Source organism: Manihot esculenta, chromosome 13, assembly GCF_001659605.2.
Source record: "Manihot esculenta cultivar AM560-2 chromosome 13, M.esculenta_v8, whole genome shotgun sequence".
In the NCBI taxonomy this organism is placed as follows: domain Eukaryota; kingdom Viridiplantae; phylum Streptophyta; class Magnoliopsida; order Malpighiales; family Euphorbiaceae; genus Manihot; species Manihot esculenta.
In genome coordinates this window covers 3,130,964-3,145,579 of record NC_035173.2, presented here as the reverse complement: position 1 = coordinate 3,145,579, position 14,616 = coordinate 3,130,964, and the positions used below count along the sequence as shown (strand labels likewise).

Here is a 14,616-nt window from a genome sequence, read left to right as displayed (position 1 = left end):
AATTGTAAATCTTTTGATACATTAGGGGAAAAAATAAAATAAAAAATTTGACTACAACCTGCATCATTTTGATGCAAACTAAATCATGTTGTGAAATATTTTGATATCAGTTGCGAGAGAGCATTAACATGGACTACTTTTGCAACTCTGCTTATGCAATGTAAATCTTAATCCTTATAGAACCAATATAACAGAACAAGATAACCTTGAAGAAGTGTGTAACAAACTGCCACTTCTTGAATGTGTAAAGAATTTGAAAGTTCAAAATAAATACAGCAGAAAGAAAATGTAATACCCGGCTAGACTCCGGTGTTGGAATTCCAACTTTCCGACGGAATCCCCGTTGAAATCCTGAATCTCGGATACCAGAACCTCTTAGAAGGGTAAAATATATTTTTACAAAATTTTTTTTCATGATTTTATTGATTGGTTTTAAGTTAAGTTTTAAAATGAAAGAAAAATGCTTTTGAGGGACAAGCTCACGTTCGGCCGCCGAACCTTATGTTCAGCCGCCGAACATGGTGCTGTTGCGGGAGCTATTCTTTCGGCCCGCAAAGGTGGTTTGACCAGCCACCTATAAGAGGCCTCCAGTCCGAACATGGGGGAGTTTCTCTCTCCATTTTCGGGTAATGGTGAGTTCTTGCCCTTCTTTTGATGATTTTATGTTTTTCCTTCAAATTTTTATGAGTTTTCGCTTATTTTTGAAGTTTTAAGCTTAAAATCGAAGATTTTAAAGTTTGGGAGACCGTTTCTACTCAACCACAAGTTTGGGCTACCTTAGATCGTCAAGAGGTAAGTGTAGATCCTTGTATTTTTCTATGTTTTAAGTAAGTTTTAAAAAGGGTTAAGGGTTAAAAATGCATGTTATGGTTAGATCTAATGTTATAGGTTTTGAGTTGGGTTTTTGATAATTGTATGCTTATATGATGTTCTTCTTGTTGTTGTTGGAGCTTAGGTTATTTTTATGCCCCTTATGCTTGATGGAGTGATTTTTTTGCATGTTTTGAGAAGTTAGATATGAGTTTGGTGAGTTTGGGTGGCTGAGTGTTAGGCAGAATCGGGTTCTGCCATTCTTGAGAACCCAGGTTTGGCCGCCGAAGCAAGGTTCGGTCGCCGAACTTGCCTGTAGAGGCAGCCTTTGACCGCCTAACCTGCCCCCGAAAGGATGGACTTTCGGATCTGTGAAGGGGTTAGGCCGCCAAACCTGCCTCCGAAGGTTGGTAACTTTCGGATCTGTGGAGACCTTCGGCCGCCGAACCTGCCCCCGAAAGTGCCTGACTTTTGGATCTGTAGGGACTTTCGGCCGCCGAACCCGTCGCCTAAAGTCCCCTGCCCAGCCTTCCTTTGCTCGTTTTATATGCATGTTTTATGATGTTTTAGGGGATTTTTGGAGAGTTGTTTAGAGTCGTGTAATAGTTGTGTTGGTCCCTCGTTTGAGTCCATCTGTGTAGGATCAGACTTGGGAGACCGTAGAGGCCAGCAGTGAGTTAACTGCTCCAGTGTTAGTAAAGCGTCGGCCAGAGGTGAGTAGAACTAAACTAATCTATTGTTTTTAAAGTAATCAAACTTTTAAGCATGTTCATGCATCATGAATGCCATATTATGTAATAGGTTGTTGCATTAGAATTCACGAATATGATGCATTGCATAATTTACTGTTGATGTGAATGGATATTGGATGACCCACTAGCCCTCGATATGATATGATATGATACGGACGTCCAGATCGAGGCCCATTCTACGCCCTTGGCACGATGTAAGAGAAAGTCCAGGTCGAGACCCATTCTACGCCCCTGGCACAGTTGTATATGTTATGTTATGTTTAAGAGGAAGTCCTGAGGAGCTCCGTTGAGAGCCGGATATTATTTGGATATGTAGAGGGTTACTGATGACAAGTCCATCCTTGATGTGTATTGTTTGTATTGTGATGCATTTCATGAGAGCATATGTTTAATAAACTGTTTTTATGTTCTGCTCACTAGGCTCTTGTAGTTTATCCTTTTCCCCTAACCCTAGGTTTGCAGGGTCAAGAATAGCTCGGGAAGTCGGCTAGATGACTGGTGTAGTTTAATGTAATAGAATAGAAGTGGACATGTACTATATAATGGATTAGATTTGTGCTTTGCCCTAGTTTATGTTTTGTAAATCCCTATAAACATAATTTTTATATAAAAGTTTTTATGATGAGTTATGTTGAACCAAACTTGATGTATGTGATATTGACCATGCTAGAGCATTTGATGGGGGCTCTAGTGTGAGTTTTATGTATACAATTTGTGATGCATACACAGGTCGAACTTGGTATATGAAAAGTTTAAATATTTTTATGAAAATATATGATTATGGGATTTTATCAGGTACACAGGAGGTACAGTAGGCTTGCTACGGGTTCTGACGACCTTAAGTCGATCTGAATCCTAGTTTCGGTAACGGTCCGATTTCTGGGTCGTTACAGAAAAGATTAACAAAGGGAAAAGGTATAATCATAAAAGGGGTAGAGAAAGCTCCATTTCATTTGAATTCTGTTGCTCTGCCTCAGGTTTGCATAAACCCACAAAGTCAAGTCCAAGCCACTGCCATGGCCAACATACATATCTAGGACCATTTCGACCCCTTGAGTCTTCTCGAGTTTCAAACTCATCAAGCTGACGGCTGAGCTCCTCCACTCTATCCATCAGTCTAGATGCCCTCATGTCAGCCAATCTCAATGACTTCTCAGCAGCCTCTCTTGCTGCCATGGCAGCAACAGCCGCCTCTTCTTTGAGTTTTAGCTTTTTCTCTGATTCTAACATGGTTAGCCTTGTCTCTTCAAGTTCCTGTTTAACTGCTGACTGACAGCTGCATGTGCATAAACAAGGACATAGTAATTAGGAACAGAAACCTTAGTAAGAGTATAAAATGAGAATGAAACTATATATTTGCTTCATCTATCTCACTGCTCTAGATACAACATGGACATCACATTGCTATGATACTAAAATCAGTTATGCTTCACTTGTTTCAGTCTACAAGTACCCAAACATTGATACTAGATCTATTGAATTTGGGAAAATGGAAATTGGATCTTAAACTCAAATATAAATTTGCAAATTTTCATTCTCTCATTGCCCCGAGTTTTCAATTTTCTATTTGAACATTTTATCCTGTTTTCAGCCAACACTATAATGTTTTGCTTATCAATAAGATTTTGGAAGCTTTTGAAAAGATGTCACTTAGCTCTAAAAGTTCAGAGACATAAGTTTATTCAAGAGATCTAATCAAATTCTATATATGAGAAAGGTGTTGTTAATATGGCCAACAAAATATCATATGCCAATAAATTGGATATTTTTATATTCAAATAAATTTTAATAAAATGAATTTAAATAATTATAATTCGATTCGAAACGGGTCAAATTAAAAAAAAAATATCATTGCAGGTTTCGATTTTATGTATAAATATCCACTGTCTGAACATATTTATATAAATAATTAATTTAATATAAAAAAATATATTTTATAATAATATTTATAATTTTTTTATATATTTTCATTTAAAAATTAAAATTTAAATATTTTTTAAAAATATTAAATTTTTTAAATAAAAATTATTAATAAAAAATATTTTTTTATATAAATTATTAATTAAAATATATAAAATTTAAATTTTATTCAAATAATAATAATCGATCTAAAATAAATTTAAATAATTTAAATTAATTTTTAATTAAATTTAAAATAAAATTTAATTCAAATTAAAATAATTTAATTTTCGCGGCTAGCTGTCCGTTTCCATCTTACCATCTCTGCCTTTTGAAGAATTGGTTTGCCTGATCCCTTCCAGTTCCAGAGAGTCTGGAGTTTTAAAGTGGCAAATCTGAAATAATAGCTTTATACGAAGGGTAATTTGGTTATTATGTCAGAAAACTCTGTTAGTTCTAAACGGTGCGTTTTTCTTTTCGCCTGGCAACAGCTACTCACAAAGAGCAAAACCCTAACAGAGAGAGAGAGTCCAAATCCCTCTAAGAAATGAACCCGATAGCCAGGTGTGCGTCTTCCATCTTGAGGCTCCCGAGTCAGAGCGTCAACTCACTGAGTCGGGACCTTCTTGCTTATCAGATTCAACAATCGCGGGGGATTCGGGTGAAGGTACTGAATGGGAACTTGGAGCAGGCTTTAGGATTGATGCAGAGGAAGATGCAATCAAGCGGGATCGAACGGTTGATAAAGCGCGAGCAGCTTCATCACATCAAGAATTCGGAGAAGCGCGTTTTGGCACGCAAAAGTCTCCAGCGCAGGCTTCAATCCCAAGAATTTTGTCGTAAGCTCAAATCCCTCCTCATCAAGAAAGTCAGGTACTTTTCGCATTCCTCTTGAGTATTTTGTTAACAAAGGATCAATTTGGCCTACAATTATGTGCTATTATTTTTCTTTCATCCCCCCTCTATTTGTTCTTGCAAATTTTGAATTTTTATCCTATGATTTTTCTAGCCAAGCGGAGTTGTTAGTGGTTGATTAACAGATTGAACTAGTGAAACTTCTGCTGAAAATGTATTTATCTCACTGTTAACGTTCTCTGGTTCTAGATTCATATACTATCAGATAGCCAAGTCAGTAGGATTTTTTGTTTTTGGTTCATTGGCTTGGACTGGGAATCAAACTCCAGTACCACAGAGTTAAAAGCTCATTGATTCAGAAGGATGGTGGTACTACTAGAGGCTAGTAGAACTGTGTTCCTAATTTTGTTCCATTATATCCTTTTCATCTCTTTCTGGTGCATTCAATTTTTGCTTTTCTCGTCTTGAATTAATGAGTCTTGTTGAGTGCTAATGTCGTTTGTTGAGTGTTTTGACATGTGATTGATAAATATAACTAAACATAATGATATGCAATTGAAATGTGGAGAACATTTTGTTCTAGGTTACTACTTGTGAGCAGAGTTTGTGATCAGTAGATAAATAAAATCATTCTCTTTCTGTCATTTTCTTCTTCTCCAAAATGCAAAATCAAAGCCCTGTGCATCTCTGCATTACTCAATCAAATACATGCCTAAGGCAGAAGACTCAAATTTTCCTTCATGCCTAAATAAGATTTGATTTTTCATTCCAATTCTCAATTATAGTTTTCAACTTAAGAGATCAAATCCTTTGGTTGATAACCCCTATTTCTGTCCAGAACATGCCTAAATGATATGCAATTGAAATGTGAAGAACATTTTGTTCTAAGTTACTACTTGTGGGCAGAGTTTGTGATCAGTGGATAAATAAAAATTCTTCTCATCTGTCGTGTTCTTCTTCCCCAAAATGCAAAATCAAAACCCTGTGCATCTCTGCATTACTCAATCAAATACATGCCTAAGGCAGAAGTCTCAAATTTTCCTTCATGCCTAAATAAGATTTGATTTTTCATTCCAATTTCCAATTACGGTTCTCAACTTAAGATAGCAAAATCTTTAGTTGATAACCCTATCTACCATTTGCCTCTCTTTCCCTCTCCAAATTAACCATCAGAAATTGGGAAAGGAAACACCACCTTGCTGTCTTCAAATTTCAAGAAAATTTTCTCTGTTCGCCATTGTAGCTGTTCGGAATCCACAAACCATTCCAACTGGAGGTCAGAATTTCTTCGAATACGTCCTTGAATTCATTCGAGATGTGAGCAAAACTCAGATTGGAGAGGAATATGGCCCGTGGGTCCCCTTTATTGGAACTATGTTTCTATTTATTTTTGTTTCTAATTGGGCGGGGGCGCTTTTACCTTGGAAGATCATACAGTTACCTCACGGGGAGTTAGCCTCACCTACGAATGATATAAATACTACCGTTGCTTTAGCTTTACTTACGTCAATAGCATATTTTTATGCGGGTCTTAGCAAAAAAATATAGAAAAATATAAAAAATATTCTATTCTATAATATATAGAAATATAAAAAAATGGGATCCTTCCTTATTTGATTCATCATCCCTCATATAACCTCATATAACATATAATTGGGGAAGTAGATAGGAGTTCATTAGCAATGGAAGATATCAATTTCAACGCCTACGCCTGTTAAAATCTCATTAACAAACAAAGAAAATACATATGGAATGTATTTTCTTTTAGCTAACCTCATTTTTAGATATTTTGTCTTTGGCTTTAACTTTAATGAATAATTCTAAATCTATCTAAAAATCGAGACGGGGTTGATTCATATATCCTATTCGCTTTACTTTAGGATTTCAATTGAGAATGTCATGAAATCTGAAAGATTCACCGAGTAAAAATTTCCTATAAGTTATCTTCGAATTCCAGAAATTCCCAGTAAGAAAACTTCCTCTAAAGCTCCCATCTCCAATTCCTTGCTCTACTTACTGATTTTTGGGTTTCTTAAGTTCCACTTCTGTAAATACTCTGGCTAAATCTCTTTCTTCTCTGTTTACATTTTAAGGTTTTTTTCATATGGATAATGAATCTCTGAGTAAAATATGTGATGATATTCACTGGTTTGTTGATTAATGTTCCAGGGGTCTATGAGAGCAGCTTTGGCATATCTTTGCAATGTTCTCTGGGTTCTAGCAACACCGAGGGGTTTCTTGCAGCTTTCATTTTACTTGTTCATTTGGGAGCTGTAGTGACTTTGTAATCAATATGCTGCTTACTTTGCTTTTGGTGGAATTTTGATGAATTTCATGTCTTCTGGAACTCCATTCATCACAGAGCACTGTGACCTGCAACATGAAGTGATGAACTCGTATTAAACAGAGTTCGCTTACCATTCGAGCTTATCAAAATTATTATTGGACTTTGTTGTTCCACATGTTGAATTGGAAAATAATCTTTGATTTGTTGACCACATTTTCCAAAATTATAGAACAAAATGTTAGTAAGTGCTTTAAAAATATATTCTGCAAAATAATGCTAATTACTTTTGCTAAAAGGTTGAATTTTAAACATTTTTATGTTTTATATCTCTAAGCTAATAATATTTCAAATTTATGAGAAAAAGAACATTTACAAAGTGAAAGCACCCATGTACTTGCAACTTTTGTAGTTTTTAAACAAAATATGTCAAATTTTGTGAATTCATAACTGAAAGTATAAATTTTAGATTCCAAGATTGGAATTTTATAATGCTAGTTTTTTTTCTTTCAGTTGAAATATAATAATTAATTTGCTCTTGGATTTCTTTTCCACTGCATTTGCAACTTAACTCATTACAAATTCAAAGGATTAATTGTAAATTTGTTTTCTAATTAGAAAATAAAAATGAAGCTTTTTTTTAATAAATAAATATTATAAATTAAAAAAAATATTATTTAATTTGAAAAAAATTCACTAATTAATCTTTTAATTTTAAAAAGTTAAATTTAAAAAATACATAAAATATAATCACACCCTTCTATAAACTAATACCCTTCTATAAACTAAAAGAGAAACGAGAATATGAAATCAATGAGTTTTCATGAGTACTAACCCTAATATGAATACTAACAATAGATTTCAAAATCGGTGCATATAATAATCAATATTAAATGTACATAGCTCTTTAATAGCGTAACAAGAATATGAGATTTCAAACTATTAATGAACAAAAGCTCTAAATGCAATAAATAAAATACAAATCATCATAACTTTCATAAATTTAAATTCAACATCCATCGAATTCATAAAATAAAGTTCTAAAAATTATATTTATAATCTATTTAAAGGAGGAAAAAAGATGTAAATTTCGAGTAAGGGAAGAGGTGTTATATCTCACTGGAGAGAGAAGATGCGACTAGACGAGTAGAAGAAAGAGAACTGTGCCTTTGAAAACAAAAATCCTATGAAAAAAGAGAGGAAACTTTATAAAAAAAACGAGGGACAATGGTTTTTTTTTTCTTTTGCCTGCCTCATTTAGTAAAGAAATCAAGTAAAGCCAAAATTTTGTAGAATCAAACATCACTTAAATAGTGAGCAGCTTAATTCATTGCAGCCCGAATAAAATAAAATCACCGCACCAAGGGAAAATTTTAAACCCACTTCGAGGGTTTAAGAGCTTAACTCAAGCCCACGGAGATCTTCATTCCCTTGCCCGTCTTTGCAAATCCTCTCTCCTGGTCTTCCGTGTCGTGGCTAATGATGGAGACGGTGAGACTCCGTTTAGAGTTCGATCACATTCTAAGCAAATCGCACAAGACAGAGGGCCTCCAACGTTGCTGGATTCTCCTAAAACCCCAACACCAAATCATCTCCGATCTTTCCTCTTATCTACTGCATGCCTTCGATCTCCAAAGCTACTGCCCTCGCGGTCTTATTCTTTCTGTAAGTCCCTGATTATATACGTACCTCTACTGTGAAAGGTTCCTTTTTTTTTTTTTTTTCCTTCTAATCGTGTGATCTTTCTACAATGAGTTGCAGATGGAAGGGTTTGCTTTACCACCTTTCGAATCAACTTCTATTTTGAAAGATAAGGATATTATCCGGTCGGTTCACGAGCTAACACATTATTGATTAAAACTCATTTGCTGATTTCGTCGTTTAGATAATCTTTTGTGCTTATATTGTTTCAGAGTGGAAAAGAATGGCGGGTTATCTTCTGAACTTGTAATGTTAGGTGATGAGGGAAATTCCTTGGAGGTGGTAGAGATTGTGGAAACGCAGCCTGTAGCTGCAGGCATGAATCTTCTGGCAAATGAGGAATTTGAGAAGGAATCGGGAGGCTACCAAAGTGAAGAGGAAGAGGACGCACCAGAACAGGCGAAGGACGCAGTGCAGGTGGAAGATTCTCGGGAAGTGAAAAAAGTGTCCAAAAAGAGAAAGGCATCAAAAGAGCTCAAGATTTCGAAGTATGTCTCGAGTCAAAAGGCTCAATCTCGTATTTTTTTTATTTGATATTTGGATTTGTCCACAGTGATGTAGTGCTCTACATTTGCTTTCCAAATGTATATCGAACAATCTACATGTTGTGCTATGATCTAATTTTTAGAAATTGAGCAAGTATATGTCTTCTCTTGTTCGATTCTGAAATTTGTGTGCTACAGGAGGAAGAAAACCAAATCGGCTAGTGCTGAGAAACGTATAGTTGTTGCAGAGGATATTGGAAATAATGTTTCTGAGGATCAGAGTGGAACTTTGAGCTCTGCTAAGGTTGATGAAAGAAGTGAGAGTAGTAAAGCTTCACCCAACAGAAAGAGGTAGATTCTTTAGCATATTAAGTGTGTTGATCTTATTTCTTTATCCTTGTGGATTCCATTGGTTGGTCAGGTCAAGTAAAGTTTAGCATAAAACTTGGCCTTCACCATATGTGGTGTTACTGAACATTTCCAACAGGCATAATAATAATTTTTTTTTTCCACCAAACCATATAATCAGACTCCTTATTCTTGATGTTTTGTATTCATGAAATGGGACAGAACAAGCTGGTAGGCTCCTGAAGCATAGTATTATCGTATACAAAGCATTGCATGTTGGTGCAAAAATGTATCTTTGGAGTGAAGATTACTTTCAATTCTTTTCTTTACTGCCTCTGACTTAACCAAATACCTAATTACCTATCTCTCCTTGCTTCCGTTCTGTAGGCTCACTCAGCCTCAAGAAAATGGCAAAATGACTGCGGACGCAACCCTGACTCCTAGTGGCACTATGAAGGTCTTGCTTTACTTCGTTGTTTGAACTGAATCCACATAATCTTGATTTTTAGGTGCATTTTGTATTATTAATGAAACTACAATCTTCAGCTGCATAGTCATTACTGCCTTGCATTTGGTTTGTGATTTTTTAATGTTCAATTTTTGTATGCTTACATGGTGCACCAAAATTCTATTGTTTCAAACAATTTCTCATGTTTTTTGTGGTCTATGGCATTTGTCTGGCATCCATACTTATGGGTATAGATATGTTGAATGGTCTGGAAAAATTTCTCTCCATTCATTTGGAATACCAAATTTGTTCTTTACATGTTAACCACCCGGTTTAAGCAGTGTTAGATCTGCAATGTTCTGATATCTACTTAAAAGGAACTAAGTAGTATTCTTGAGATATTTCACTGGCTATTTTGCGCAATATGAAAGTGATGACTGAATTATCATTAAGTCCTATCATATGTCAAACTTGAGGGTAATTTCTATATATTTATGTCCTTCATGTATACTCAAGGTTAAAATGGCCTATAGCTACACTTTTGTTTTTTTGGGAAAAATTGCAATATTCATCAGTGTTATTAAAGGCGCCAAAAGTTTCGAGGTGACACCTTTTGCAAGAGGCGAGAGAGGCAAGCACCTTTTCTCTCCTTGCTTGAGGCGCGAGGCAAGGCACAAATGCTTTTTTTTTTTTTCTTTCTTGCATGCATGCTTTTTTCTTCCCCTCCCTTTTCAAAGACTAAATCCTAATCCATATTTCCTTTTGAACTAGCTGATTGGAGAACTAAATTTTTGGTACTAATTAGAGGATATATCCACATAATTTTGCTAATTAATTAGTGATGTTTATGCTACCCAATTAGGGATGTGATTCTAAAGCTTCCGTAGCGACTAGCATTCTAACAACCAAACCAGGCAAGGCAAGTGGGTTTTCAATGTTGTAGGACTTCTAAAACTTTTAGATTCTGGAATATCACACATAAACCTAGCCTTTTCATCACTTGAATCTCAAGTGTCATCTTAATTATGCCATAATCTTATCTTTTCAGTTGCCTAGTAGAAGTGCTCGACGTAAAAAGGCCAAGAGGAAATGGTTGAGGGAAAAACTGAAAGCTGAAAGGAAAGAGGTAACTGATGTTTGTTTTCAACTCAATGATTCCCATTCCCATTTGTTGTCATTTTAATTGTGTTGCTGTTGTTCTTAACTCAAGAAGTAAAGAAGAGGGGTTGGGGTGGGTTGTACAGTATAGATCCATATCTTACATATATGTGCATGCCACACTTAGTAGGTAAATGCATGAAGTTGAAGAGAGAAAATGAGAGGGTGGGGCAGGGAGGATGAGAGGGAACTTGGGTCCCAAGTTAGCATTCTATAATTTGTGTGCATATTTGCAGAGAATAAGAAGTGGTGTCTATCTTTGGTTACTGAAAATTTTTATATTGTATTGAATTTTGCAGCAATATCATAGGAAACTACTCAATGGAAGTGATCAGTCATCTAAAAAGGCTAACCAGATAGTTTCTCAAGACTCAGATGAAGTATCTGAAAGTGATGGTGAAGAACTTCAGAAAGACAGCCAACAGCTTGATCAAGATAGTGATGCAGAAGATGATGTTGTTCCTGTAGTAATAAGGCCAGGACATATCCGCTTTGAGCCCCTCAGTAAAGGTCTGATGGTGTGTGTCTGTGTGTGTATAATGGATACTGAGTTTCTATTATTCTTAGCTTTTGACTGCTATACGAAATATAAAATAAGTTTATATGAGGTAAAAGCTCTTTTTAAGTCTCTGCCATAATATATGATGTGTTTGATGCATTTATCATTCCAGTGGGTGCTGATGAGGCTGTGCAGAAAAATCAAATTCCTTTGGTATGTTTCTCTAGACATTATGGTTTGGTGGATTCTTTTTTATTTATTTATTTATTTAACTTTATCTATTATTTTGTAATACAGTTTGTTCTTAGCTCCAAATTGATGTCAAACTTCTATTTGGTTCTTCAGGAGAACTTTAGGTGGAATGGAATAACAAGCAAGAAGAAGGGTCAAAAATGGGGTAAAGAAAAAGTTACATCTTACAAAATGAATGATTACAAAAATGTCAATCAAGGGTGTTCCAGGACTCGAAATTATGAAGCAAGGCCTGTATTTAATCATATCAACTTTGAGAAGCTTGAATTCTACGCTAGCTTGCCTAAGGTTCGTTTCTTTTGAAAGTTTTATTATATTAGTTGCATGAAGAAATAGTGCCTACTGGGCTTGATATGGTGAGACCGATCAACAGATTACTTATTAGATCTCTCTGGATCTGATAATCATCTAGGATATCTGTTTGCCCCATTGCAAGTAAAGATGCTGGATCAGTCTATATTTATTTCTTGTTCATCCTGTTTGGACATTTACTTTCAGTTTGTTCTTAAAACTTTGCAGGAAGGTGATGTGATTGCTTATCGTTTGATTGAATTATCATCATCCTGGACCCCTGAACTGTCGTCCTATCGAGTACAACTCTTTTGTGCTTTGTAATTGTTATGGGACTCATTCTTGTTAAGGGAAAATGTTGTTTATTATGTTCGTTTGTGTATAGGTTGGGAAGATATCACGATATGACATTGAGTCCAATAGGGTTCGGCTGGTGCCAGTTCCAAAATATCCAATTATTCCTGAGAAGAAAATGGGCGATGATGCATCTGCTGAACTATCAGAAATGTCCTCTTATGCAAAAGATGGCTCATTATGGGTGTGTTTACTTTACCTCTCTTCTTTTCTTTCAGATGGGGAAGGAGGGGAGTGGGGAGTGGAGGGTGGCATGTTGTTGTTGGGGTGCTGGTGGTGGGCCTATTAGACAGGTTCTGAATTCTGATTGAATATGCTAAAGTTGTTTCCTTATACTCGGAAAACTTGGTAAATGATAGAGTTCTGGTTGAATTAATTAAGGTTTTAGTGGTAGACTTATGCAGATAAATTCTAATATGATTTCGTCTATTTTGAGTTTTGTTGACAACTTGATCTGCAAATTTAATGTTTTCAGTTTTTTGGTTGAGTTTTGGATTTTAGTTTTTGGCTAGTTTGCTGAATTATAACTTCCGGCGATTTACATAGGATGAGAATTTCCTTGCTGGTCTTGGTTTTTTCTTGACCAAGAAACTGACAAGGACAGCTCTTTTCCAGATAGAGTTCTCATCACTTGTGGAAGTGCGTCTTGTCACCCGAGGCAACTTTAATTCAGAGAAATCAACGGCTGGAGTTAGTGACGTCGGTGGCAGAGATGAAGGAACTGAAACAGGCTTCAAATGCAACAATGGCAATGAAGCTTGTGCTTCTGTCCAAGGTATCAATCCTTCTTTAAGACATACCAAGGAGCATGCAAGCAATATGATATGTGTAAATGAGCTCATATTTTATTGTACTTTTGTTCCCCAGAAAATGGAGAAGTAAATGTATGGGAAGAAATTAACCAAGCTTTAAAAGCAAAGAAGGAAGAGCTATCACAAGAGGATAACTGGAACAAGACCCAGAGTTCAGGCAGGAGACCGTGGTCCTATAAGGCCTTGAGAGGCAGTGCACTGGGTCCAACAATGGCTTTATTAAGATCTCAAAATGAACTATGAGCCCTTTGTTTAGGAAAATTACCGTTGACCTTTCACTTGTTTGTGAGCCGTTCAAGGTCCCAATTTTTGCCTTCTGCTTTTCGCATGTTTACAGTGCTAAAGAAGTGGGAACTATTGAGGGCTTGGCTTTTGTATAGTGCTGTCGAAGTCTGAACCCTTTGTAAATCTCTGACTTCTGTTTATTATCATTTCTTTTGACCAACTTATATCTCCTTTTAACAGCTGCAGTGAGTGTTGGACAGCAACCTTCTATTGTTGATGTCCATTGTTGTGAAACCACACTAGTTCAATCTGAGTCCCTATGCAGTCGAGAAGGCGTGCCTCTAGTAGTCTAGCCATGTGTGCAAAGCGTTGCTCCCAGCTAGACCTGGCCACAACCGGTTCTGTCTACGCCAAAACAGGACCAAAACCAGCCAGGTCTACATCTAACTCTCTCACCTTTACTACTGAAGCACAAACAAAAATGGGCAACATTATTTTACTAGAATGAAGAATCATTTCATATGAGAAACAGTGCATCTCATCCAACGGTTGATAATATGATTGATTTCTAACCCTTGAACCGAAATTTAATGGGATCATTATTCTCACTCATATTGTTTACTTCTAATTCCCATTAGGTTTTGTTTTTTTACATAACGTAATTTAAATCCTCAGTCACATCACACAAGCAAAGAAAGATTCGCTTATACTGCCTTTTTTCTTTGTCAAAAATAGATAAATTTAGTTTTATTGATTTAACTATCAACTATAAATTTTCTTTTCAAATCATATGAAAGTAGAAATAAGACCTTATAAGAAGGTGAAAATAACAATTAATATTAGCAATCAATTATTAAAAGAGTTAAAATTTAATGTTTGTAAAATTTTTCGGTGAGGGATAATTAGTATCATATTATATTTTGATTTTGTTTATTAAAAAAAATATCCATCTATCCATTTTACTATTAATTTATTAGTCAAAATGTTTTTAAATTTTGAGATTGTGTCTCTATATTTTGTGCTAACTAATTAAAATGTCCATATAATTTTAGAATTATATTAAAATATTTGTATATTTTTATTTTATTAACTAAAAAGACATTCAAAATTAAAAAAAGTTTTTCTATGTTAAATTACCCTCGTATTGAATAAAATTCATCACTCATCCTACTAGTCTCTACTCTTGTTAATTAGCTCATGATTGTCCGCATAGCCAACTCGTAATTTAATACAGCCTATTTTTAATTTCAAGGAATTTAAGGTTTGTTTTCAATTTTAGTTAGTACAAATTTGATGACCATATTGGGTCTTTGATATTCAAGCCGCAGTTGAACTCGCGTTGGAAGGCCAAGTCGTAACCACGCAGATCCATCATGTAATACGCAGTCTAAACTACGCTCGGGCAGATTGGACTGCGCTTCGACAGATTGGGTAGAGCAGGAT

At 35.5% G+C, this 14,616-nt stretch overlaps 2 protein-coding genes across 3 annotated transcripts; both read left to right on the top strand.

The window, feature by feature from the left end:
• The first annotated feature begins 3,958 nt into the window (after nt 1-3,958).
• LOC110630243 lies at nt 3,959-6,814 on the top strand. Its single transcript, XM_021777644.2, has 2 exons — nt 3,959-4,334; nt 6,486-6,814. The coding sequence occupies exons 1-2, from the start codon at nt 4,009-4,011 to the stop codon at nt 6,493-6,495; spliced, it is 336 nt and encodes a 111-aa protein (XP_021633336.1). The 5' UTR covers nt 3,959-4,008; the 3' UTR covers nt 6,496-6,814.
• A 1,127-nt stretch (nt 6,815-7,941) lies between these two features.
• LOC110630238 (coilin) lies at nt 7,942-13,393 on the top strand. Of its 2 annotated transcripts, none has more exons than XM_021777630.2 (13): nt 7,942-8,265; nt 8,362-8,426; nt 8,514-8,789; nt 8,985-9,137; nt 9,522-9,591; nt 10,631-10,708; nt 11,040-11,250; nt 11,412-11,452; nt 11,585-11,779; nt 12,011-12,082; nt 12,168-12,320; nt 12,683-12,911; nt 13,004-13,393. In XM_021777630.2, exons 1-13 carry the CDS (start codon nt 8,080-8,082, stop codon nt 13,189-13,191), a joined length of 1,917 nt encoding a protein of 638 aa, XP_021633322.1. In that variant the 5' UTR covers nt 7,942-8,079; the 3' UTR covers nt 13,192-13,393. The 2 variants fall into 2 exon arrangements, with proteins under 2 accessions (XP_021633322.1, XP_021633324.1); XM_021777632.2 differs by having other exon boundaries at nt 7,944-8,265; nt 12,752-12,911.
• Nucleotides 13,394-14,616: the final 1,223 nt, after the last annotated feature.

Excerpts from the sequence above, each read along its gene's own strand:
- LOC110630238 (XM_021777630.2), top strand. The coding sequence starts at position 8,080 with ATGATGGAGACGGTGAGACTCCGTTTAGAGTTCGATCACATTCTAAGC. Across the intron at positions 12,083-12,167 it reads CTGAACTGTCGTCCTATCGA|GTTGGGAAGATATCACGATA; the intron begins GTACAACTCTTT and ends GTTTGTGTATAG. Across the intron at positions 12,912-13,003 it reads AGCTTGTGCTTCTGTCCAAG|AAAATGGAGAAGTAAATGTA; the intron begins GTATCAATCCTT and ends TTTGTTCCCCAG.
- LOC110630243 (XM_021777644.2), top strand. The coding sequence starts at position 4,009 with ATGAACCCGATAGCCAGGTGTGCGTCTTCCATCTTGAGGCTCCCGAGT.